This window comes from Amphibalanus amphitrite, unplaced genomic scaffold, assembly GCF_019059575.1.
Source record: "Amphibalanus amphitrite isolate SeventyFive unplaced genomic scaffold, NRLGWU_Aamphi_draft 000619F_arrow, whole genome shotgun sequence".
NCBI lineage: Eukaryota > Metazoa > Arthropoda > Thecostraca > Balanomorpha > Balanidae > Amphibalanus > Amphibalanus amphitrite.
The window spans coordinates 2027-27107 of NW_024882113.1; the positions used below are offsets into that span (position 1 = coordinate 2027).

The window sequence follows — 25081 nt, forward strand, 5'->3', positions numbered from 1 at the left end:
AACTGTCATCCATATATTGCAACGTTGGCTGATGGGAAAGACTGGATCTATGGGGCGGCACGTGACGGTCCGAAGGCCGGGTGTTGACGAATGGCCGCTGTTTGACGGGCCGTCACTGGTGGTTGACGGGCCTATCTGCCGCCCCGGGGCCCGGACTGACTCAATCCGGAGTCACCGTCCCGGCCACCGACACCCACACATACAAACATACACGTCTCTCAAACGGCGAGCGGTGAGCGCAACAGTCGCCAATCGACGCTCACACGCGCTCACCCACGCTCACACGCGTGAGATTCGCCACACGCTACGCGGCACCGAGGCTGATGACAATGTCGTGCCATCGAGGTGATAAGCCGACCGAATCGGAAAAGACAACGTGAACGGTCTATACGAGAGTGTGCGGAGAATGAAATATAACCCCACTCATAATATGCATCCTTATGAGCCCTTGTACTAGCATTCACACTGAATGGCCACAGTCGTGTGAGCAGACGGATATTACGGAGTCTATGCGTTGAGCAGATTATCTGAGAATATGTTTGGCATCAGTTACTGCTTCTCATTCTCCGAAGGCTGACGCATCTTGCGTCCAAGCTCGACGGGCGACTCCGACTCACTCACCGACTCTGACACGCTTTGACTCGAGTCTGGACCGACTGCGACTCTGACTCTGCCCTGACTCCATCACCGCACGGCCCCTCCACCGTCAGACAGAGTCAGCCATCTGGCGCGACACCAGGGTGGCGAGTGTGTCGTCCGGGTATCCTCCGGGTAACCTCTCCTCCCCGCCCTACACCCGGGACCTGGATATCTTCTCCAGTCGAGGACAGCCGCTCTGCCGGTGTATCTCCAACCTTACTCTCCCCTGTCGCCGCCTGTGTCCGCGGCGGCGGCTCTGTGTGTCACTTTTTGAAGGGAAGGATACGCGCCACGAGCCTGCCGAGCGGCTGGTCGCCGTCGTACTGCCGGCTCAGATAGATGAGCCGCAGACCGTCCTGGTCAAACGAGTCGAGCACACCCCAGCGGCGGAAGGTGCGCAGCGCGCTGCGGATCGTCTCCGCTGACAGACTCTCACCTGCAGAACGGGGAGAAATGGGGGGTCAGCAAGGGTCAGGTCTCGCCAGGTCTGGTCTGATCTGATCGGGTCAAGTTGGGTTTGTTGAACAGATCAACAGACATGTGTATAACGCAAGAAGTCACCCAAAGACTTTCACACGGAGAAATGAGCGCGTCATCCCCAATTCGAACAAGACAATCATCCAGTATAAACAGGCAATTGAATAGCAACCAATAGCAACCAATTGAATAGCAACCAATTGACAATCTAGCACAAAGTCGCGTACAAAGGTAGGAGTTGTTGACTGATTAGCTCCTAGCGGATGCAAGACATGGCAAATGTACTAAAAAGGTTAAATGAAGTTAAGCCGCAAAGAACTTCTGAAAAGACACGGAGGTCAAAGGGAAACATCATCCAGCCCAATGCAAATGACGTTGGAAACTGATAAAATCACTTTTGTTTTACCGCCCCTCCAACACACAACCCACGGCTGTTGCGTGTCAGAACCAGGAGGTACCGCGGCTGAAACTAACTATGCCGTCCGGCCGGGGAATGGAACTCCCCGACTGAGCCGTGCAGCCCACCAGCGTTCCCGACTGGTAATCCCGAGATCAGCCCCGACATTTGCCCGGCACCGGTCCGGCTCGGAGCTCAGCTCGCAATTCGACAAATGCTCGGCCGGCCGGGCGCGATTGTTTCACAGTCCCACCTCGGCATACAAATAACGAGCCTATTGCTGGCTGAAACGGGGCCGGACCGGCCCAGAAATAGCGGCCGCAGATTGGACTGGGACCGGGCTGGGCCGGGCCGGCCGGGACCCGGGCCGGTACCCTGAGGCCGTTTGACGTCGCGCACTGACCTTCCCCACCGTCAAGGCAAGGTCGAGGTGCGCAGCGCGGGGTACCCACCGCAGTTCCCCGAAATCAGCCGCTGGCACTCGGCCGAACCGCACTGATACGGCGCTTTGAGCCTCGCGCCGCCGGCTCCAGCGGTAAACAGCTCCAAAGTCGAGCGCAAAAAGCCCGCTACAAGCCACTTCATTATGGGGCTGCATGGCGCACCGGTATCGGCGGCCAGGTCGAGTCCGGCGGCCCGGGACAGCCGGCGCCGCACCGCGCCGCCGCCGAGCCGCCGCTGCTGCTGCTCCATTAGAGCGGCTCGAGCCGACCGCTGCGCGCTGAATAACCCAATACGGCGCCGGCGGCTGCATCCGCTGCCGGCGGCGGCCGCGTCTTCGGCGAGCAGCAGCCGCTCCGAGCCGGGACAACGGAAACGCACTCGACGGTGCGGTGAATTCGGCGCGCCGCGGCGAGTCCGGTGCACCACAGACGCGCCGCGTCCAAACGAGACCGCCATTGTAACGGGACATTCTCAGAACAGAGCGTGAATGGATTATATAGAAAGTTATTGTTCAGTGAATTAACGGACATCGCAAGCATTGTATTGAATTAACAGGAACAGTGCATAGACGTGCGCTATGGAGAGGAAACCATTAGCGAAGGGGAATATGAAGCTCAATTCTGGCCGCAGCATCTGCAGCTTATCCCGCAGCTGAGTATCCCGCCGTTCAGCGAGTTGAGTATGACTGTTGGGCATCTCTCCTCCCCGACCATTCTCTGTCACCACCGCACGAGTTTTGTAAGCCGCTCGATGGAACACCCACGGCCAACGGCCCCATCCAGACGACACAACGGCAGCCGTATTCATCCACCGGGAAACATAGCAAAGCTCTCTGTCTCCAGCTGCCACTCGCGGAAATTCACCGAGGAAATCCTGGCATCGTCCCACGCCCGACGGCAGTCTTCAAATATCCGGCTCCATCTTTTAGAAAGGTATCCGACCGCCTCAGCAACGTACCGAATAAAAAACTGGAGCAACTTCGGCACCAACTCTTTCGGCTCCATGCCTCACTTCTCATTCGGTTCTGGCTGCTTCCTTTCAAGACAGTCAACACAATGCTAATGAATATCTCGTATAAATACGCGCTATTTGTGTACTGGCCATTGGTGAGCGTCGTTGAGCACATTGCCATTTGGGCGGTGTTATTTCAGCGCGGCGCGGCCCGGGTGCGTCCATCCGGCTCTCTGCCCGAAATCCCCGGATCCGGGCCGCGGCGGCCGGTCGGCCCCTCCGGACCGCCGCGCCGCCACTGGTCGCAACACAGCGCACCCACCCATCTGGCCGGAAAGATAAGCCGGCTTCAAGACATTGCCAGCGGCCGTTTTTCGCCGCCGGCAGAAAAACAGATCCAGTGCGCGGCCGACTCTGGCGGAGACAACATGGCGATGATGGGCCGCAGTAGGACTGAGCCTCACCCGCCAACGCACTGACACACACACCGACAACAAACCGGGGACGAGCCGAGGATGCCTGCAGATGGCCGGCTTACACACACGGCAGCTTTACGAGCGGAACGAAATGAAAAATGAAAAACATGAATGCACATAAAGAGGAACACGACAGATGAGGTAAACACGAGAGGCGCTAACAATGACTTGTGGATTCACTTTCTTGCCGGCCGCTTGAGAAAGTGTTCGCAAATGTAAAATTTGTCGGCGGTTTAGTCTCCGCAGTCCGCAGTCCACATACGGCCGACTCGTCACCGATTTAGCGTCGCAAAAGCATTTTGTAATACCCCTAAAACTGATTTTGCAAAAAGCATAATTAATGCCAATAAGCTAACAAAAATGTAGAGGCAAAGATACACATGGCAAAGATAAATATAAATTTGCGTGCAAACTAGCTTATAATAAACAAGCGTTTATATCAGTGGTATCTCATCAAGCGTTAGACGCGTTTACATAGGGTTTTGTTGCAAGCTTATATCTCCGTCCGTGATGTTGCAAAAGATGCCAATGGTAAAAGATTTACAAAATGATTCCCTCCAAATATTTGAAGACCACTGCAACGAAATTATCGCCAAATTAGCGAGCTAGAGCCTCGTCAAATATGCTATGTAAACCGGGTTACTGATAAACGCTACCCGCAAGTAACACATAATATCGAGGTCCCTAGACTCTGGCGTCCTGGCACAGGCGCCATGACCGCTGCTCGGTCTGCCCCGGCACCATCGCAGGCCCGCTGAAATCGGCCCCACTCCGTACGGGCCAGCGGGCCATTTCGATTCCGCCCGACTGTCAGATGGCCAGGCCGGTTTAACGCCACGGCCGCCGCGCGCCGCACCGCTTCACAGAAGAGCCTCCAATTTGTCGTGTGAGTTATGTTTACATGATACCAGTCGGCCAAAATATGAGTTATGTAACGGAACGAAAAGTTTGGCGGTACATTATGTATACGGGCAGGTTTTCAGACTCAGGAGTTATGAAATGTATTTAAAAAATAGCGCAGGAAAATAAGGTTACGGATCGTCCAACAGCAGCTCAATAGGCGGGGAAAACAACATGCATAGATCAATACTACTGAAAGCATTCGATATTACAAGGTCCAGATCATTCTCTGAGGCAAGGCATATTCAGCTAGTGGGTAAATACAAGCGAGCATTATAATGTACGTACTGTGCACTTTAGTAATATTGGATCTCCATTCACTGATGTAAGATGACACCAGGCACAAAATCATACAAAAGCCAAATGACACTGCACAATGCACATGTGCACAAGTTACAGTTAAAGGCGACTCTATCCTCAGCATTGACCGACAACGCTTCAACATGCCACAGTCATTCCCAGAGAGACAGCCTGTTGTGCCTGTTGTGTCGCGACTGTGCTCGATGTCACCTGAAGGTGCATGTTTAACTATTGCCACGCCTGGACAACAGAACAGTCAATATCACTGTAACTTATGGGCAATTTAGTCTCGATATGTGACAACACTCGACAAATCAATAACATGTAAAACGTTTAAGTACTGTTTTTCCTCAGTCAATGTGCTCGCCGCAGCTATTCACAATCAATTTACTTTCCGAACTGCATCTGTGCTGTGCCACATGAACACTGTAGAGCGCAGTTATAAATAGCACCAGTTAACCACCCAATCGACTCGGGCCGGATGTTCAAACGCTATCCCTCCTCCAACTAGATCAAACTACAAGGAATCGAATTAATCATCCACTCAGCAGGGAATCGCCGATATTGGAGCTGGTCAACTCCAGTCGTAATTGGATAAGTGACGCACTCGGCGTGTGTGATTTTGCGCACAACTCTGAGCGAAGGTCATTAGACAGCCTTCCCCTCCTCCACATCCATCCAAATTAGACAGAAATTGGCTAACGAGGAACATGGCTGATCTTCCACTGGGATCTCGTATTGAAACACCGCACGTTTGATTTAGAACAGCCAAACATACCGACATCAAAACGGTTCGGAATGAGCTCGATCGGCGGCACCCCAGGGAGGGCGTTCCCCGGATGATCGGCCTGATTGACAGCCGGCGACCTCCTGATGCGGCCAGCCCGGGAGAGCGGCGATACATCGCCGTGGACCCAGTCGTCCGCAGGATCGTATGCATGCGTCCAAATATTTGTCTAGTCAGTAATTGCTTACGCTTCGAGTGGCCATCGGCAGCTATTTCAAGCTGCTACGAGCATGATAGGCTCGGCATTGCCGGTCACAAACAAAGCTTATCCCCTCGGTAGCTCAGCATGAAGTTATATCCAAGATCATGCCGACACTAAATCTATTGAAGCCGAGTATTTTTAGCTGACCGAGGCGGGCCCGGCTGGCAGGGTGACGTGCCGCCTGACGGACAGTCGCCAGAGTGTGACGTCACGTCAGCCGGGTGACGCCACGTCACTCCGGTCGCGCCGGAGATGCCAGGCGGCTCTGAACGGGGGCGGCCGGCGCAGCGCGTCAGTTTTTAGTCAGCCGCCGACGACGACGATGATGGAGCACCGCTGAAGGCGGCCGCATGGATTTTCTGCCCAGCTTCTGGAGACACGGGGACGGGTCGAGAGCGAGAAGAGAAGGGGAGAGTCGAGGGGAGGAGGATGGCGACAGCGCGCACCGTTCCGTCGAGCAGCGGTGTATTTTCGGAGTCCCTGAAGGTGGCACGTCCTGCCGCGACCCGCGAGGTGACTGAAGACCGCAGGGCAGTCTCTCCCAGTCCTCCCACATAAAAGGAGGCGTCTACTGGATCGACCGCGGTCGTAAATCATCAAACTCACTGACCGGGCACCCCGAGGTAGCCGGGTCGAGGGTCAGTCGGGAATAGCAACTACCAAGGTGCAGAGTCGACGGATTTTATTAGCGGCTCCGACTCCGTCAATAACTTGACTCTGACTGACTGCGACTCCGACTAGGCAGCCCTGGCAGCAATAACCAATCCAGGATACTGGCCCATCGGTGAGAAGGAAACACCTGCTGGATAAAGGAGACCGATCACCCCGGCCGGAGACCCGCCCGACCGGGTGGGAGAGCCGATCGCCCGGGCCCGAGAGCCGCTCGCCCCGCTCTCTCAGGTCGGAGAGCCTCCCGCCCGCTCGCCGCGGCGACCTGTGGCGACCCGAGCAGCCTCCTCTGCCGGCCTTGGCTCGCCATCTGCATTACAATGCGCCGGTCACTGCGGAGGCGGCAATATTGCGACAGGGCTGGGCGGCGGGCCGTCACCGGGCGCGGACCGGAAGGTCGCCCCCGCCGCCGCCGCCCCACGATGGCCCGCTGGCGTGTCAGTGTCGGTCGGCCGCCAATCTGGTCCCGATCACCACCGCGGGCCTCCGGTGATCGCGACGCTCGACGACGGCACGCCACCGCCGGCAGCGAGCCGCACGCACTCCGCGCCGCCGGCGACACAAACAGACTGAGTGCCCGGGTAGGAGCGAGCATTGCGTGATGGGTGAGTGGAGCACAGCTGAGGACTGGAGTGGGTGGCAGCGGAGTGGATGACATTGTATATGATTCGGCGTCTGTTAATTTGTGAAACACAAGCTGGATGGTAGAGCTGAATTGGGATTAACTGGATCATAATCACGCGCAATAATCTTGTTTGATTCAAGCATAAACCTCCGCGAGTTTAGAGTTACTCGGCGCTACAGCGACATGCATTTCTCATTTCCTCATACACTGCAGACGCAGCCCAGCAGCCGATGTCTCAAACATTCCTCATGTCGCGACCCTTCGTGACTCTTGTCGTCTAGACAGAATACAGACACCGGTGATAGGTGAAAAAATAACCACCTCTGCCGCCGCTGTCGCCGACTCCGATCCCAGTCCACTCGTGGTCAGCCAGACGGGGAAACACACGACTGGTGCACAGCGGTCACGTACCGACGCTCCCGGAACCGACCGACTGATTGAGTGCCCCTAGTCCGTGACACGTAGTCGGTGCGACACAGCGACACCCATCACTGTCCGCCACCGCCGCGATCCGACCACAGACAGTACGGGCGCGCCGGTCCTGGGGGACGTGTGTCTAGTCCATGTGGCCGGCCGGCCGCGGGCCTGGTAACATACGGCCACCGGCGGCCGCTGAGACAGCCGGTCTCTGTCCGCAGTGAGACACCGCCGCCGGCGCCGCAACGCTGCCGCAGCGCTCTGAAACCAACTCGCTAATGACGAGCGATGTCGAGACATCAGGACCCCGCTGAGGGGGAGGGACGGAGGGGGAGTGTTTCCTTGCCGGGCGCTGCTCGGTATCTCTCACCGCGAGAGACGTGACTCGAGTGGAGCCGACCGAATGACGACGGTGAACAGCGGGCCGGAGAGATATGGAGACGGGAGGGAGAGAAAGAGACAGGGATACGGAGAGAGAGGGAGGGAGGGATATGGAGGGAGAGAGGGAGGGAGGGAGAGGGGGAAGGAGAGAGAGAGGAAGAGAGAGAGAGAGAGAGAGAGAGAGAGAGAGAGAGAGAGAGAGAGAGAGAGAGAGAGAGAGAGAGAGAGAGAGAGAGAGAGAGAGAGAGAGAGAGAGAGAGAGAGAGGAGAGAGAGATATGAGGTCGCCGTGGAGCGAGCCATCAGTGGACAATACCGCAATACCGCAAATAAGGCGATGCCTCTAATACAGTACGAGACTATTCACTATTACGAGGAAACTTTCAAGGATAAAACGCAAAGTCAGTCTGCTATTTCCGAATAGCAGCATTTCAGTATCGATAATTCCCGAACTCGAAAGAGGATCTGTCACGCGAGGTCAATGAGTCCAAATGAAAGACTAGCCTGCAGTCCACACGGCCTCCCGAGTCCCGCCACAAATTCAAGCAAGGAAACTCTCCATCAAAACTCCGGCAGGCCATACGTAAATCAAGCTCATTAACCTGTTTATCAGAGCCGGTATCAGGTGACAGCCACGTCGAGAGCAACGGTCGGCAACAGCGACGGTACCGACACCGACACCGGTGGCAGGGGAGCGGCCGCCGCGGCGCTACCCTGGGGATATTCGGCAGTCCGATCTGTGACCGGCCACGGCGCGGCGGCCGGACCCACTCGGACGGAAACTCGCCCGGCAGAGACACTCGTCTCCAGAGCGCCACCAATCTTTATTTATGAGCCTTTTACGGGAGATTGTTTTCGCTGGGTGTACATCAACAGGCGATGAAAGCATGAAGCCGCTGCGTATGATAGTGCTCCCGCGGCCAAAACACGACTCTGAATGACGCTATCCGTATGATAAGTGGCCAAAAGAAAACAGAATCAGCTTATCAGATGATGGGATACGTATGCTGTGACGTCAGCCCTCCGATATTGACGCAAGCCGAGACCGTAATTCCAAGATGCATATGATAAAAATTATATATTGGAAAATGTAAACAAGAAATGAATAATGCTACTTATAAAAAACACCGAACTCATGATAATAATTCACATCAGAAACATTTTGATTTAAGAAAGAGAAAGACGGGGAAGAAAAAGTGGAGAGAGAGAGAGTGAGAGAGAGAGAGAGTGAGAGAGAGTAAGAGAGAGTGAGAGAGAGTAAGAGAGAGAGACGGAGGGAGGGAGGGAGGGAGGGAGGGAGGGAGGGAGGGAGGGAGGGAGAGCAAGAGCGAGAGGGAGAGCAAGAGCGAGAGCGAGAGCGAGAGCGAGAGCGAGAGAGAGAGAGAGAGAGAGCGAGAGAGAGAGAGAGAGAGAGAGAGAGAGACGGAGGGAGGGAGGGAGGGAGGGAGGGAGGGAGAGCAAGAGCGAGAGGGAGAGCAAGAGCGAGAGCGAGAGCGAGAGCGAGAGCGAGAGCGAGAGCGAGAGAGAGAGAGAGAGAGAGAGAGAGAGAGAGAGAGAGAGAGAGAGAGAGAGAGAGAGAGAGAGAGAGAGAGAGAGAGAGAGAGAGAGAGAGAGAGGAGACGCTTTCATTTCGGTTTTAATTTCTACTTAACGCCTAGCAACGACCAAAAACCTCACAAACAGCATCTTAACTACAAAGTTCAGTGCCGGCAGTAATGGCCCCAATCTTGCACAGTCAAACACCGATTCTAGTAGGGCCAACTTCTTAACAACTTTTTATCAGACCCTTGCAAACTTATCAAACCTCCGGAGGCAACATAACGACAATGTGCTTCAGAGCACTGAATCAATTTAAAAACACATCATTAAGATATTCGAAATTCCAGTTGGCTGCACCGTTAACTTCACAGTACCAAGCCTAACCTCCATCAAAGCGCTGGAACGATACAATCCGTAATACTCGTACGTTGCAATTCCATCAATGAATAATCCCATTCCATCAAGGAGCAGTGTCAATCACCATAATTGTAAATGACTGCACAATTAAGGTCCGATCGATTTCCACTTAGCCGGTCCCAAAATGCTCAGTCCTGCCCACTGGGGCAAGCCCTGACCATCGGACTCGCGCCCCGCGCCTATGCCGGCGGCTATTAGGCTAGCGGGGCGCTCAGACGCACTTCAGAGACCGCCGGGCGCCGAGACTGTTTGCCAGTCAACTCAGCGGCGGAAATCAAACCGAATTCGCGCTTTGTACGTGACACTTTTGCAGTCAGGAATACGTCAAACTGCACCCGAGAAATGTGCAAATGAGGAGGCAATGAAACGCGTCGTGCATCAATGCTCACAAACGAATAAATAGGAACAAAATGGAGGCAGAAGAAGGATATTCTATTGTGCTATTATTCGAAAAATATACGAAGAACGAGACGAAATCAACGATAGCAGGATGCAATACCTAAGATGGGAGCTGCAATTGTGATAAAATACAAGACGTGATATTCAACGCACGACAGCTGATCATAGACTAGATCACATAAATGGCTTCATAGAAACCGTGCGCTTTTATGTGACGTATAGCATTAAAAAAAAAAACGCAGTTCAAACTATGACATCTTAATGTCCTTTTGTATCAGATACATAGCAGTTTGACTCCTAAAACCCTTGGCCGGTATTTCGTTCTGGAGAAGTAACATGAAATACAAATCCTGGCAATGAAGGTAAAACCCATTTGAAACCACAGCCATCTTTTTGATATTATGGCATACCATACATAGCGAATGACGATCTTTTTTTTTGCCTGAATAATTTATGAAAAATGTTCACTCAATGGAAAAGCAAAACTCGTCCATCAGACAATTGTACTACCACATGGTAGGCATGCTTATAACATTGGTTAAACTACCAAACACAGGCGAAAGCGTGTCTCTAACCAAATTATCGTCTGTTGTAGCTGGCGTTGGAGCATCTTACGCTGGGCTGCGCCACCTACCCTGCACTACACACCCCTTAACCATCTGAGTTTGAGAAGTCTTTTAACGCTCTGGGCTGTCCAACCGGCGTCATGATGAATTTTCCTCCACCCTGGACAAACGATCTCTCCCCACCACCCTCCCATGTTATTACGAACAACTACCATTGATTCACCCACGGGTAAGACCTTCCACTCCTGCCCTCCCCGCTGCACTCACCATAAGCCAGCATGCCGAGCATCAGTTTGTTCTTGATCTCGTAGAGCACATCGAGTACAAAGTCCTGTTCGGCCAGCTCCTGGCCGACCAGCCGGTGCAGACAGCAGGCGGTGATGTAGTACGTGTCGATCACAGGCGCCACCTGGGACTGCAGGAACAGCAGCTGTTCGCGACTGTCGGCAGTCAGCTGTACCTGAGGGGGTGGGTGGAAGGGTGGTGTCACACAAAGCATGGAGAGTGTAATAGAGGGGAAAACATACAGACGCTGGGCCTACCATACCATTGGGAAACATGGGGATTCGTCAGGATGAAGAAACGGGGTCATCCGACGCGTTGAAGCCTATCAGAGATAGCGGTAAGACAGACAGAGAGAATGAGACAGCCATGTAGAAGTCACCCCAGGTGAATATGTTTCCCCTGACGTTTGTATAATTATCGGAAAAACGAAAACCGATACGACCAAAGACTTTTCAGGTACGATGTTACCCCAGGTTGAGCCACGTTGGTTTAGACCGCATATGCCGGCTCTGTTCGTAACTAAACACAGCTAGCTGTTGACTGACCATGTAGAATGTCTCGTTGGCCGGGTGACCGAAGTCGGTGTCGCCGTCGCTATAATCACTCTCGCTGTCCGCCTGCTCAGTCTGGTCTCTGAAGCGGGCGAACGCTCGGCTGGCCCACTCCTCAGACTCGTTGGCCGGCTTATCCTGTTGGGGCGATGGGTTGGTGTGAACTTTGCCCAGATAGCTGTTACACTCACCAGGACTGAACGGAACATGCAGTGGTTAGCTGAGATCAAGAGTCATCATAGAAAAAGTTAAGAAAAATAGACAAAGAACACGTTGTGCGAGGTGAAATCCGTTACCCTTACACCACCATTTATCTTTCACTGAACAGCCAGCTGCAGCTTATATATGAATGTATTTTTGGTGTAATGCATTCTTCAATGCATGAATTTCATTCACGCCTTGGAAATAGACCTAGTCTGCAATCTATTCATTTACACATTATCTGTACATACACGGGATGCCTAGCTACAAACTTCACACTACTTCCTTCGGTCCATTCGTCAGTTCATCTGTCCTTCCTCTCTCTCACCTGTACGCTGACCAGCACCTCGGCGCTGGTGAGCCGGTTGAACGGCTCTGTCAGCGCGTCCTCGATGGGCCGACAGGGCGGCGCCAGCAGCAGCTCGTCACTCAGCAGGTCGGCCAGGTGGGCAGCAGCCGTCAGCAGCTGGTGCTGGCCGACCTCACAGTCGCGGGTCGGGCCGGCGTCGACCAGCGCGGCCAGGTCGACCGTTAGCAGGGAGAGGAGGGAGGCGGCCAGCACGGCGTCCACTCCCAGCGGCTGGCTGGCGCCGTGCGAGTAGTAGGCCAGCTCCAGCACGTTGGGCAGGATGGTCACAGGACGGACAAACGTGACCTCGAGGGGAGGCCGGTCCGGGCCGCCCGACATCTGCAGACGCTCCTCGGTGACCAGACCGGGGCCCAGCAGAGACACCTGACGGCGGGAGTGGGTAATTAGAACCGAACGACGGCGCTAGTGAATGAGAAGGCCTGGACTCAACGTCTCGGAAAAAAAAAATAAGAGAGGACAAACAGGTGTCACATGTTCCGATAGGCGATACGCATTACCCAACCATATTCTGCTGGATATTCATTGAAACTGACATCAACAGACGCATAGCCTTATTTCCTTTTTAACAACAATGAAAGTCACGGAATTTTGTTTTGTCCCTTGCTTGTCCCGTCCCAAAGTCCACCGCAATCCGTTGCTCGTTGTCGCCACTTACCGCCGATCGGACCACGTCGCCCGTCTCGCCGGTGAAGCCGACGTCGACTCGCCGCGTGCGCAGGTCGTCGCGGGTCTTGCCGAACGCGTTGGTGAGCGCGCTGAGGGTACAGCCGCTGCGGAACCGGTGGAGGAGCAGCAGAGCCACCAGCTGGGTACTCATCACGGCGCAGCAGCTGGCCGCGTCTGCAGAGGGAGGGAGAGGGAGGGGCACATAGCGGGTCAGTAATGGACGCGACAGTTGGGGAAAGAAATGTCTCACATAATACCGAAACCGTACCAAACTAGCTACCCTACCTCATCGTCACGTAACAATATTAGGTCAAACATGAAATGGGATGAGAGCATCTTATATAAATATCCATCACATGTTATGATAATGACGAAGGTGACAAGACTACAGCGCTAGGCTGTAACTGACGCGGGGTAGACATTGACTCATCTCTATACACCCCGCCACGTCACACCGCCCCGTCGCATCCCTGCATGAATCTCCTCACCAGCCAGTGCGAACCTCTCGTCACCTACTCCTCACCATAGAGAACGTGCTGGGCCAGCGCGCTGACAGCAGACCGCTGCTGGAGGTCCACCTGGTCCAGACCGAACAGCGAGCTACCTGACGAGTTAGAGTCGGGAGACGACGAGAGAGGCACAGAGTCCAGCAGCGGCGGCGCCGGCCGCGGGTACCGGCCCGTTGACAGAAACTCCTGAGGGCCGAGAGACGAGGGACCGGTCAGCGTGGCAGTTATCAAGATTCCTTTACTACTCAGGTTGGTTCACTAGGGAAATAAAGGCGCCGTGGTGACGTCATCAGAGGAAATCCTTCACGTTCAAATGAAGGGGTCATTCGAATTGCTGATTTTGGCTCGATAATAGTCCTATTTTTTAGTTTCAGCCCCATTTATCGTAATGAGGCGAACTCATTGTTACATTGGTACAGCTTTTGATGCATGTTTTTTTTTTCTCCAGCTCACTCGAAAGATGATGCAATTCGAATGCATGCCTATGGGTTAAGGGAGATTCTACCGCCGTGGTAACGTCACGGTAAAGGGATTCTGGAGCTCGTGAACGGGGGCTGGCAGTTACATATAAGGTGGCAAGGAAGGTTTTTCCTCAATTACTTGCAGCCTGCTTGATATTTAGCCTTGAAAACATAAAACTGGCTATATAGTTCCACAACATAGCAATAGAATTTCTGATGCAAACTATCCTCAAATATGTATTCATTTTAAACATTGTTTACCAACGTCTATGAATCTTGGAAGATGTCTTGACACCTCTTCTCTGATTGGCGACTGCATATCATAGATCATTTGCGTGTACTGCCAGGTCCTACCAGTCTCTAGTCTGCATCCAACACCCCCGCCGCGGCCAACTCACCGACAGTTTGAACGGCTGCGCCAGGTCGAGCCGCACGGAGCCGTGCCGCCCGCGCAGCACGGCCCAGATGGCGCGCACGGCCGCCGCCACCGACTCGCCCTGCTTCGGACGGCCCAGCTGCTCGCCGATGAAGTTGCCGTCGATGATGCGGTCGTAGCTGACGCCGACCGGCACCAGCAGGGCGTCGTCGATACGCTGCTGATTGAACGCGTGGACTACGACACTGAGGAGGCCGGCTGTGGGCGAGAGAGGTGGGAGTTGTTCGGTGAGAGCACAGACAGATATAGGCAACGACAACTACAGGATTTTAATGCATCACAAAAAATCAGTTTTATCAGCATGATATCCGTTACAGGGTAGGTCACACGGTATCATGGATGAGATAATAATGGATAAGGTGTCTTCGCAGTTTTTGGCGACATTGAGCTCAGGCCTGCCATCTAGCGGGAGAATTATCGCAAGTTAGGAGCAAGCCGAGTGAACGCCGCTGATTAGCATTGTGACACACGGGAGTGTCGTGTAGTAGCAGGCTTGTTTTGCAATTTTTCAAAAGGTTATGTCCTTATATGTCAGCAAAAGCGAAGAAATCAGTAGATTTATGTGCAGGGTCAGTAATAAGATAAGCAGTTCCATGTTATTTCATTATTAAATCGTGAAACAGGGAGTTATTGGAGGCTTCGCCAGCACGTGTCGTTTTCGCTATTTTTCACATGAGTCTTTACTTGGCCTAAATCAAACAAATTGTCCGATCAAAGAACAAAATGAACGTAAGTACTATAGTCACCGTGCTATCTATAAGTCTAATGAAAAAGTTAAACGGAATTGCTAACGTCATTGCCGCTCAATATGTCATTCAAGACGCTCTATGAAAAGGACCCAACCAGTGCTGCGTAGTCGATGAAATATCAGTGACTTTGGCTCCAACTCCGACTCCGGTATCCAAATATCGACTCCGACTCCTTCGGGCAGAACTGTCGATTCACACAGACTCCGACTCTGACTCCGATTCTGCAGCCCTGGTAAGTCTGTGGAGTCGATGACTTTTCGGTGATGTTCGACTCATACTCCGACTACAGCTTTTAATAATCAACCGACTCCGAGTCGGAACAGAACCGCTGGCTCTGACTACAACTCCGCAGCCCTGGCCCAAGATAGCCGCCTAAAACAACTTTGATGTGTGATCTTCTTCGTACATTGTGAATGTTATTTTAAACAAGGAGTGGAAAAGGGAGACGAAGCCTTCACAAACAAGGATCTCCTGTTGCGGATCAATCAGCTGCTGGAACAGAAAGGCATAAACACCACGCATCTCATTTCATCGTTTTCCTAACGACTCCAATGTAAGCACTGATCAATGCAGTGCGAGCATCGACGTGACATTTGTGTACCAAGTTTGAGTGTTATCCGCCCAGCCGTTCTTGAGATATGGAAGCGGCACCCCGCACGTGCGCACGTGCAGTAGCACCCCCATAGTGACACATGGAAATGTATTGGCCACTGGGTGCCTAACTATTGACGAAGTTTTACTGTAATGGGCCCAGCCATTGCGGAGTTACTTTATGTGGAACAATTTCGACACCCCTAAGTTGGCACGTGACACGTGCCGTAACATTAACTAAGATGAAGAAAATCGGGCGAAATTCGGAGAAGAAGAAATAAGCCTACCAAATGTGTATGACATATTGTCAAACTGCTGTATACCATTGTGAGTAAATGGCCATATAAAAGCTCGTACAAGCCGATGGGACTGGGCGTTTCAATACACACCGTCTTACACATTTTATTTTCGTTATTACCTAAAGGCTGCTTGACGTTTTTGGCTTTCAAGCATTTAGGACATTTTTTGTCGTCTCAGGTCCAGTAAGATTACCTCCAACTCGTGGGAATATGCACTTCGAGCCAACTAACACACCACACCCACGTGTGTCATAATGCTGAGAGATGGCGTTCACTCGGCTTGCTCCTAACTTACGATAATTTTCTCGCTAGATGGCAGGCCTGATCCCAATGTCGCGGATCCCAATGTTAATTTCCACGAGACACCAATCCAGTGTTATATCATCCATGACGGTATCGAGTAATCGTAAGAATCGACGTGGCAAGAGTCGTAGCCCTTGAAAGCAGAAAAGAGCACAAGAGTCAGCATCAATAGCATCAATAATTCATACATGCTAGTGCTACTGAGAAGCTGATGAGACAGCCGCTATGCCGGACCCTACCTTTTGGCGGTCGGGGCCTGCCGTTCCTGGACCGTCCTCCTTCGATGAAGAACTCCATGTTGTAGCCCCGCGCCAGCGCCACCTCCATGTAGTTCTGCAGGATGGCGCGGTACAGCAGGTCCTTCCGACCGGACGCCGTGTCCAGGCGGCGCTTCACGAAGAAGGCGCCGAGCCGGGAGAGCAGCGGGCCGAACAGCGGGATCCGCAGGTTATCCCCGGCGGCCACCAGCGGCGCCTGGATGCCGTAGTTGGTGCAGACGAAGCTGAGCAGGATGTAGTCCAGGTGCGACTTGTGCAGCGGCAGGAAGATGACGGGTGTGCCCGGGCTGGCCCGCTGCGCCTGTTTGACCGCCTCCAGCTGACCCTTGTGGACGAGCACGGAGCCGAGCATACAGCGCAGCAGATGCAGCAGCGCCCACGTACTGAACCTGCCGGCCAGGGAGGGGGTGATGCTGGATGAGGGGCAGAAAAATCAGGTGGCAGGGTGTAGGGAACGTCGAAAGAGGAGATGAAAGGGACGTCACGGGGAGAGACTAGGTCAGACGAGGAAATGGAAGGAACTTGTCTTATCCAAGAGCATTGAAATAATTGAGGTTCAGTTTTCATAGAAATATTCACCTGCACACACTTGTCTTATGATTCACTTGGGTTACTTATCATTTTCGTAGGATAAAGCGCCTGACAAATTGTCTGAAACTACCATGAAAGCCCATTTGTGAAGGAAATAGTTAATGACCACTCCTACCTGAGTAGGACGATGCTGATAGTACCTACCTCAGCATGACGGTGCTGATAGTGGTGCGCATCCCGGTCAGGATAGCCTCAGCGCGCGCGTACAGGACGCGCCGCACCAGCTGATCCGCCTCGGGCGACTCTGTCAGTCCGCGCGACTCCAGTTCCATCTCCACTGACTGCTCCAGGGCCAGCTGGACGGCGTCAGTGTCCAGTACGGCCTGGAAACGTGGACAGTGGGGGTCAGTGTCCACTGTCCAGCACAGGGAGCAGATCGAGACAGGAAGGTCAATTTCCAGCACAGTCAGGGACATGGATATAGGGGACACACGGGGATACTGTCAGCGGTACACGCTAAAAAGGAGAAACGTCATGGTACTGGTATTGGCGCTGAGGATACGAGTCGTACAGTCTGGTTTCAATGGACATTAGACATTCACAAAAAAGAGGAGCGAAGAACAGGAAAAAATAAGAAACCGGACACAGTATGTCGCATCAAATACCGTATCGCACAGGTTACTCGCATTTCTAGGTTATCGACTTTCCCGCTTCGTCGTCTTACTATCCAACAACGCTGGTCGCCTCACCTGGTTGCTGATGTCGGCCTTTGGCTGGCGGATCTCCCGAGTGGCCGTGTGACTGATGAAGCAGAACGTCCGCACTAGGAAGCTGCGGTCCGGGTCCATCGTGTTCACCCGCAGCAGGTTACGGATGCCTAGCTGCATCACCTGGGGGTCCAGGTGTGCCTTCTGCGCGGGCACGGGGGGGGGGGGTTCTGTCAGACACAAGCACGGGGTAGGGAGGTGGTCTTAGTTAGGCGCTGGGGAGAAGGCACAGGGTGGGGAGGTGGTCTCTGTCAGACACAGGGGGAATGCTGGTACGAACAGCGTGACAACAACAGACAGCTGCAAGATAAGTACAATAAGTTATTCATACTCATAACTCAGTCAGTCAGTCCTGAAAACAGACGGTCCTTCATTAGTTGATTACGGAAGCAGTTGTCACATTGACCATAGACTGATATAGGTAGCATAGCAGCAGAATGCTGCACAAACACAAACCGTAGGAGCAATGTAGGGGCGATGCAAGCAGCCTGAGACCAGCCATTATCGCATCACTGCACCCGACACCGTGAAAGCTGATAAACCCATCGCACCACTTCAGCCTTATAATCTAATCGTCAGTCGCCAGTGACCAGTTACCACTCAACACATCTGCCTGGGATCATAACGTCCAAATCTGTCACTCACATCACCGGTCATCGTAGATCACAGTCAGTCACGTCAGCGGTCACAACCCGTCACATAACTGGTAAGCCACAGCACGTCATATCACTGGTCACAACCCGTCACACCATCGGTAACAACTAACAACCCATCACAGCAACGTTCACATGACAATCCACAGCACGTCAGATCACTGGTCACAACCCGTTACATCATCGGTCACCGTAGGCTCAATTCGTCACATTTTCGGTCACAATCCCTCATATCACTTAGCACAGTCCACTACATCACAATAACATCCCCACACACCTTGTGTCTTAGGCAGCGCGGAGTCCCCATAACTACCCTGTGTATATCCGACCGTCCGCCGGCACCAACTCGACCCTTCTGAGGTCTCGTAAGGGAAGGGGAGGGGATAGAAGGGGAGGGGCGCCCTTCACCTGCCCCGGGGTGGCGCGATTGGCGGTTGGCCAGACCCCGCCCCCGTCCCGAGTCTGACGTCACTCGGCCCCCACCGGCAGCCGACGAGAGGTCGTCGCGCGGCTTCACTGAGACTCGCTCGTAGGAATGAAGGAGAGACGGAGACAGGGCTAAATTGTTAAATCCAGAAAGATGAAACTTATAAATGAAGAAGTATTTTCCAAGGCGATTTCAATGTCGTAAAATGTGACTAGATCACGGTACTAAAGCAAATAACCCCAAAGAAAACGTAGGTATCTATTCGGTCCGGTTGTCACAAGTAGGGCCTTGACAACACCCACCCACAACATTCCGAGCCCGACACTCACGGCACCGACTCTGTCACTGGCACCGCGGGATCACGAGACAACACCGGCTGCCAGGGAAGTCATTACGGTCCCACAGCCTTGACTAGGGAGGTGAAGGTCGCGTGTTGTCCTATCGTGTTTTATTAACGTTTCTAGGCTGTCACGCAGTCAGAGGAAGTCGGCGGTACCCGGCACAGGCAGGCAGAGAGACCAACAGACCCCACGCAACACTAAACGACACCAGTCGACACCAACCGACACTAACAGACACCTGCCGACAATATCAAACATCAACCGACATCAACCGACATAAGTCGGCACTCGGCACCAACCGACAATGACATCAACCGACACATTACATACCAGCGGACGGCAGAGATCAACCGATACTAGCAGACACCAATCATACCAGCCGACATCGACAGTTCATGGTTAATGTGACGAGAATTCCTAGAAACAAATGTCCCTTTCATCACCGGCGTCGGTCAAGGCACGGGGTCACCAGGTCATGACGTTAAAATTGTCCCGACGCCCGACAACGCCAACAGCCGTCATCACAGATCAGACGATAGGCCGCAGCCGAGCAAATAATTATGGTGACGTTTTCATTTCCTATCCTTGTCAATAACACTATATTAGCACGCCATATTCTCATTCACAGCCGACATTTGACGGAACGGTTCATATGTCGCATTCTTGACTAGGATGAAAAAATGCACAATATTTAATATTTATCATTTCTGCACATACATACATTAGACAATGCGCGACATACGCACTACGCAGTGATGATAGGACAGCGTGACCCGTACCTTTGAGTGTGGCGTGCATCTGGGACAGCAGCCGCCCATGTAGGGACGGTCGCCGCCGCCGTCGCGGCCTCCCAGCTGGATCATGGGCGTCACTTTGAACGGCGCGAGGGTGCTGCCACCCGAGCGGGCCTGCCGGGGGAGAGGGGGAGTCAGAGGTTCTGGCGGGGTTCCCAGAGGCGGCAATAAGACGGGGGAGAGTCACAAGGGAAGACAAAAGGGTAATCGCTCAGGACAATCACTAGGGGTAGGGGACAGTCATACAGCGAATGACTGTGTCACGAATCAGGCTTGTTAGTAACGCCCTGCCCCAGACAGGCAGCGCGGACTGAGACAATGAAGCCACGGGGAGCCATAATGCTCAGTTTAAAGCAGCGGTTTGCCAACTGAGTGATGTGCACACAAAGATACTAAGGCTGAAACCAGGGAATCAGTAAAATGCCTAGGTTCGCGTGTTAGCAAGTGGAAGCCTCGGGCAGCTAAAACTAACTTAGTCTCAGCAAAATAGCCTACCTAAAAATTGTGGTCGCACAATGTTGAACAAACGTTGTTTGGTCTAACTTTGGGCCGTGTGGGTAACTTTGTTCCACGAGGAAAAAAATGGCTAAATTTTAATCAGCTTAATACCCATGCGCGAGAAATGGCATTTTTGGGCCGGAACCAATGAAGTAGTCAATGATAAACCCAGGGACACAAAAAAATACGTCATCATGTCGATTTTGGATTTTCTAGATTTTTTTTTGGTGAAGCTCCTTTTTTTCACCCAATATTAAGGTTTAGGTAGGTCCCTGTATGGGGCTCAGATGCTACCAGCCGAATCGATTTTTGCAATTTGCCTGAATAGGACATCATGTGAACTTTGCATTCGACTATTGGTAATTTATTTTCCTCAAACATTTTTTTAAAATTTGGGGGTGGTCAATGTTTATACATATTTTTTGCCGTTAATTCAATAACTTTGGGCCACCCGCAGGAAGGGTAAATCCAGGGGTGATTTAAAGTTCCGACACCATATGATGAAGAGGGTCGTCGTGTCGTTCGTTGTGTTCCGTGCCTTTTATTGTGTGTGGTTCGTCGTGTCGTTGGTTGTGCGTAAATGTCCCAGCGGGATACGTAAGCGATCTACAGTCATGATGGTGTGCATCATCCCGTGACTATGTTTGTACAATGTACAAGTTTGCTGTTCCTTTTTTAAAAGCCCCTAAGTGGACCAATGTATCCATAACGACCGCTAACATTGATACTTTTGGCTTTTCCATTGTTTTATTGATGCATTTATTCATATGGTACAAAGTTATTTTTGTGCGGGTAACATTGTGCCACTCTAATTTCAAAAAAATAAATCATATGTCATTATCCAAAAAAAATTAAGAGTGACTATAGGTGACCAGCAGGGATGTCACTGCCTTACTGCACAATTTCCTGAACATTTAACAAAATAATTTGGAAGTAATACGAAGAAAAGTCAAAAACTGGTACAAAGTTAGGCCAAACAACGGCCTATAACAAAATAGAGCACCGGGAACGGCTAAAGCGGTAATACTAAGCCTAGATCATGTAAAAATAACAATTATCCTGCTATCATCGACCTGTACAAACCCGATACAACATTCACCTATACGGTAGCTGATACCCATTCAAGGTCCAAAACAGCCGCAACTACGCCCCCCCCCCCCCGCCGTGGACTGACCCGGGGCACCGAACACGGACACAGAGCACGGCCGCCACGCGCAAAACTAGGCCCCGGAGTCGACTGCGACCCATATTCACGCCCCCCGCTATCATTCTTATCTTGAAACACGCGCCAGTGACAGTTTACGCTGCAAAGTACCAGCACGTGCACTGCGATAACTGGCAACAGATAACTAGCGTAAAATGCTGGCAGACAAAATCTACATTCGGTAATGAAACCAAAACAACGAGCCTTTCTTGTATCGCGCATTAGTGTTCCCGGACAAATTATTGCATTATAGATGTTTCCGTCAACGGATAAAAGACCCCTGATATAATGTCGCATCAATAGTCCAGCTGGAGGGGGGGGGGGAGGATCGCTGTATGAATTCGGCGAGCGATACAGGTCGCATCCTCTATCCAAGTAGGAATGTCATACCTATCCTAAATCTAACACCACATCTTGTCCAGATTTCTAGAATTTTAGAACGAATTTGTAACTCTAATTTTGGGCGGCATAGATCCGAATTTGCTTGACAGCCTAACAGCCACGTCTATCGTTGCTTACAAGTCACGCCTCACAAATGAATGACTTTAAACGACCAGCCTGCATCTAACCAAGGAGTATGCCACGGCTTCAACTTAATCAATCACGATGTCTTGTCGGTATCGCCCGAAAGCGCGTACGCCGCGCTCTCCTTACCCAGGACGGGGCGGCGGACGGCGGCCCGTCCGCGCGACTGGCGCCGCCCTTCCTGGCCGGGGCGGGCGGCTGCAGTCGCGGCGCTGATACGGTTCCTTGCTGCTGACCTCCGAACAGGGTCATCTCCGTGCGCCGGTCCCAGCGGCTCAGTCAGCGCTCAGCAGAACACCTGTCTGCTGTCCAAGGCCCCGCAACAGGCAGTGCACATGCTGTTAGTACCCAGCCAAAGGGAAAAGCACTCATCGAAGAGACAAACAACTATGTATATTGATATAGACAAGTAGAAAAACACGGAACAAATAGTGCATGGACGCGTTTCGATTATTAAATCTTCATCAGCATGACATAATCACAGAGAAAACAAGATATAGCTATATCTTGTTTTCTCTGTGATTATGTCATGCTGATGAAGATTTAATAATCGAAACGCGTCCATGCACTATTTGTTCCGTGTTTTTTTTTTCACAAACAACTATGCTATGACGCTTTGCTCACTAAGGGTGCTATGTTGCTGAATGAGACTGAAAATAAGTATACCACACTTATTTTTTCATCATATAGGTACAAAGGACTCAGGACTGGACTCATCTCACATCTGTTGAAAGCAACCAAATTATTTTGAAATGCCAGTTTTCATCTGGAATAGAATCAAATAATTCAGAATGACACTCTTTAATCATCTTATCCAGGACCTTGCACTACTTCAGTTCAGCACAGCACCATGTTAAGGCCTGCACACTGCACAGTGAACCCTTACTGATGACATCTAGTTGATATCACCCTCTTCATCAGACTGCAAAGCATGGCAATCTCAACAAGATCCTGCCAGTGCAGAGGCACAGCACCTGTAACCCAGCCCTTGGTGGTAGAGCTTTTGTTACATAATCTATAAAGATGCACTTGTGTGACAAAATTGTAATATAAAGGACAATGTTATCCCTGGCCAACCCTTTTGTGTCTCCAGTGCGCCCTTTTCCGACAAATGCTGCACTTGTGCAGTATTCACTGTTCAACACAGTAGGTCTTGTTTGGGTGCGGGCTGGCACAAATTTGTCAGCCTAGCTGGTGTGTCTTGTTGACCGTTGGCTGTTGCCTGTTCCTATGCCGATGCTTTGAGCTGGTCTGTTCGCAGCCTGGAAGGAAACTGGTGCTTGCATCACACCACTGTTGGAATTTACTGCTCTGTAAACTTCAATTTACCTCCTAAATGGAATCAGCAATGAATGCCTTCTGACATAGGGTCTTCATTACGTCCATAACCTATCGAGCCTATCTTGATCTACTGACTGCTGTTGTGAATTTGCATGGACGTCCAAGTCTGTAGCCTTGTCCTTGTGCGAACCTTAGACAGTATTGGCCTGAGCCAGAAGCTCACAAGTTTCGTGTATTTAATGGGTAAATTACTAAATGTGTGTATAAATTACTAAGGAATAATATTTAGTCATTGACTGACTGCTTACCACATAACCCCCGGCGAAAAAGGCATATGCTTATTACACCCAGCGGAAGGACATGCTTTGAGACATATTTTGACGCACTTGCTTCAAAATACATGTTCTTGTATTCGCTCAAGAACAAACTACACCAATCAGGTGTCTTAATAGAAGTCCGTTGTTGGCGGTCCTCAGTTTCGATTGGTAAAATTTGTATGTAGGCAGCTTTTTGGAAAATATAAACACAATCATGCAGGTTGAATGTGGATCGTGGACTTGCTTGCGGGAGGTTCAGATTATTGTGATTTTGATTTGTATGAAATTATCAGTGACTGCGTGACTACTGACTGTTAGTGCCTGGGCATTTAGTGGGCATTTATACAGCTTTTACTCGTCATAAATACGGTTAGTTATTTTACTTTTATTCTGAGATCAGGTATCAGGAGATACATTCCAAAAATGATACTTATATCAATATGTCCTGGAAATAAAAGAAAAAACAGTCAAACCTGACCTAACCTTACCTATTTACCTACAACCTACCAACCTACAACCTACAACCTACAAACCTACCAACAGCGTCACAATTGTCCACTCGGACCTAATATATACTAATACCCATATAATACCTTACCTTATACCTTACCTTATCGGTTATCGGGTAATAAGGCCACTAGGCCTGGAGGTCCCGCTCCCATCGAGCGTGTGTGACAGGTAAAGGCGAGGCTCTTAATGGTAGGGATTCGGGATGTCGTACATCTTGTTCGCCCAGTGTCGGTCCAGTCGTGCCTTGAACTGAGCAACCGATGTGGCAGACACTACTGTGGACGGCAGGGCGTTCCAGTCGTTGACGACTCTTGTGCTGAGGGCGTTTCTTCGTGTCAGGGTGTTCGCTCTGGGCTTGAGCAGTTTCCACTGGTGGCCTCTTGTTTGGTTGGAGGTGCTCTTGTGCAGGAACCGTTCGGGTTCCACTGCCATCTCGCCGTGCAGCAGCTGAAAGACGGTGATCATATCGCCTCTGCGTCGTCGGTAGTACAGCGAGGGGAGGCGAAGATGACGTAGTCGGTCCGGGTACGGGAGATGCCGGATGCTCAGAACCATCCGGGTTGCCCTGCGCTGCACCCGCTCCAGTTTTGCCTGGTCAACTCTGCCAAAGGGTCCCCAGATCAGGTTCCCATACTCCAGAAAAGGTCGGACCATGGATTTGTAGAGCAGAGGGAGAGTGACCTCATTGATGGTAGCGAAGGAGCGCTTCACGACAGCCAGCATCTGGGAGGCTTTCGCGATGGCAGCCGCTGTTTGCTGGTGAAACTTCAGGTCTTCGTCGATGATGATGCCCAGGTCCTTATCCTCCGTAACTCCCTCGATGGCAGAGTCGTTCAGGCGGTAGGTTCTCCCAGGGTTGAGTCTGCCAATGTGCATCACTTTGCATTTTGAAGCATTGAAGGGCAGCAGCCACTTGCTCGACCAGCGGACGAGGGCGTCGATGTCGGCT

At 51.8% G+C, this 25081-nt stretch overlaps 2 protein-coding genes across 14 annotated transcripts in view; one reads left to right on the plus strand and one right to left on the minus strand.

The window, feature by feature from the left end:
- LOC122363405 (glycerol-3-phosphate acyltransferase 1, mitochondrial-like) lies at positions 1 to 24387 on the minus strand. Of its 11 annotated transcripts, XM_043332629.1 has the most exons (14): positions 23614 to 23626; positions 22747 to 22790; positions 22154 to 22329; positions 19783 to 19911; positions 17565 to 17726; positions 17020 to 17198; positions 16246 to 16673; positions 14027 to 14262; positions 13182 to 13353; positions 12648 to 12832; positions 11951 to 12355; positions 11416 to 11559; positions 10853 to 11045; positions 1 to 1075 (listed from the first exon to the last, which is right to left on the minus strand). In XM_043332629.1, exons 3-14 carry the CDS (start codon positions 22274 to 22276, stop codon positions 903 to 905), a joined length of 2529 nt encoding a protein of 842 aa, XP_043188564.1. In that variant the 5' UTR covers positions 22277 to 22329; positions 22747 to 22790; positions 23614 to 23626; the 3' UTR covers positions 1 to 902. The 11 variants fall into 11 exon arrangements, with proteins under 11 accessions (XP_043188564.1, XP_043188565.1, XP_043188567.1 ...); XM_043332630.1 differs by lacking the exons at positions 22747 to 22790; positions 23614 to 23626 and adding an exon at positions 24233 to 24387 and having other exon boundaries at positions 22154 to 22326; XM_043332632.1 differs by lacking the exon at positions 22747 to 22790 and having other exon boundaries at positions 22154 to 22326; positions 23614 to 23669.
- Positions 23836 to 25081, plus strand: part of LOC122363407 (transcription initiation factor IIA subunit 2-like) — a 23494-nt gene continuing 22248 nt past the window's right edge. The window contains exon 1 of one of the 3 annotated variants that reach the window (XM_043332659.1): positions 23836 to 23875. In XM_043332659.1, coding sequence (XP_043188594.1) covers positions 23848 to 23875 — 28 coding nt within the window. In that variant the 5' untranslated portion in view covers positions 23836 to 23847. Of the gene's footprint in view, positions 23992 to 25081 lie in introns of all 3 variants that reach the window. The other 2 variants (XM_043332658.1, XM_043332652.1) reach the window with 2 other exon arrangements.

What these genes read in the sequence shown, in the direction of transcription:
- LOC122363405 (XM_043332630.1), bottom strand. Translation starts at nt 22,276, where the DNA reads ATGACCCTGTTCGGAGGTCAGCAGCAAGGAACCGTATCAGCGCCGCGA. An exon ending in AGGCCGACATCAGCAACCAG is followed by an intron (nt 17,199 to 17,564) that starts GTGAGGCGACCA and finishes CCACGTTTCCAG; the next exon opens with GCCGTACTGGACACTGACGC. An exon ending in AGGTGCTGGTCAGCGTACAG is followed by an intron (nt 11,560 to 11,950) that starts GTGAGAGAGAGG and finishes TCGCCCCAACAG; the next exon opens with GATAAGCCGGCCAACGAGTC.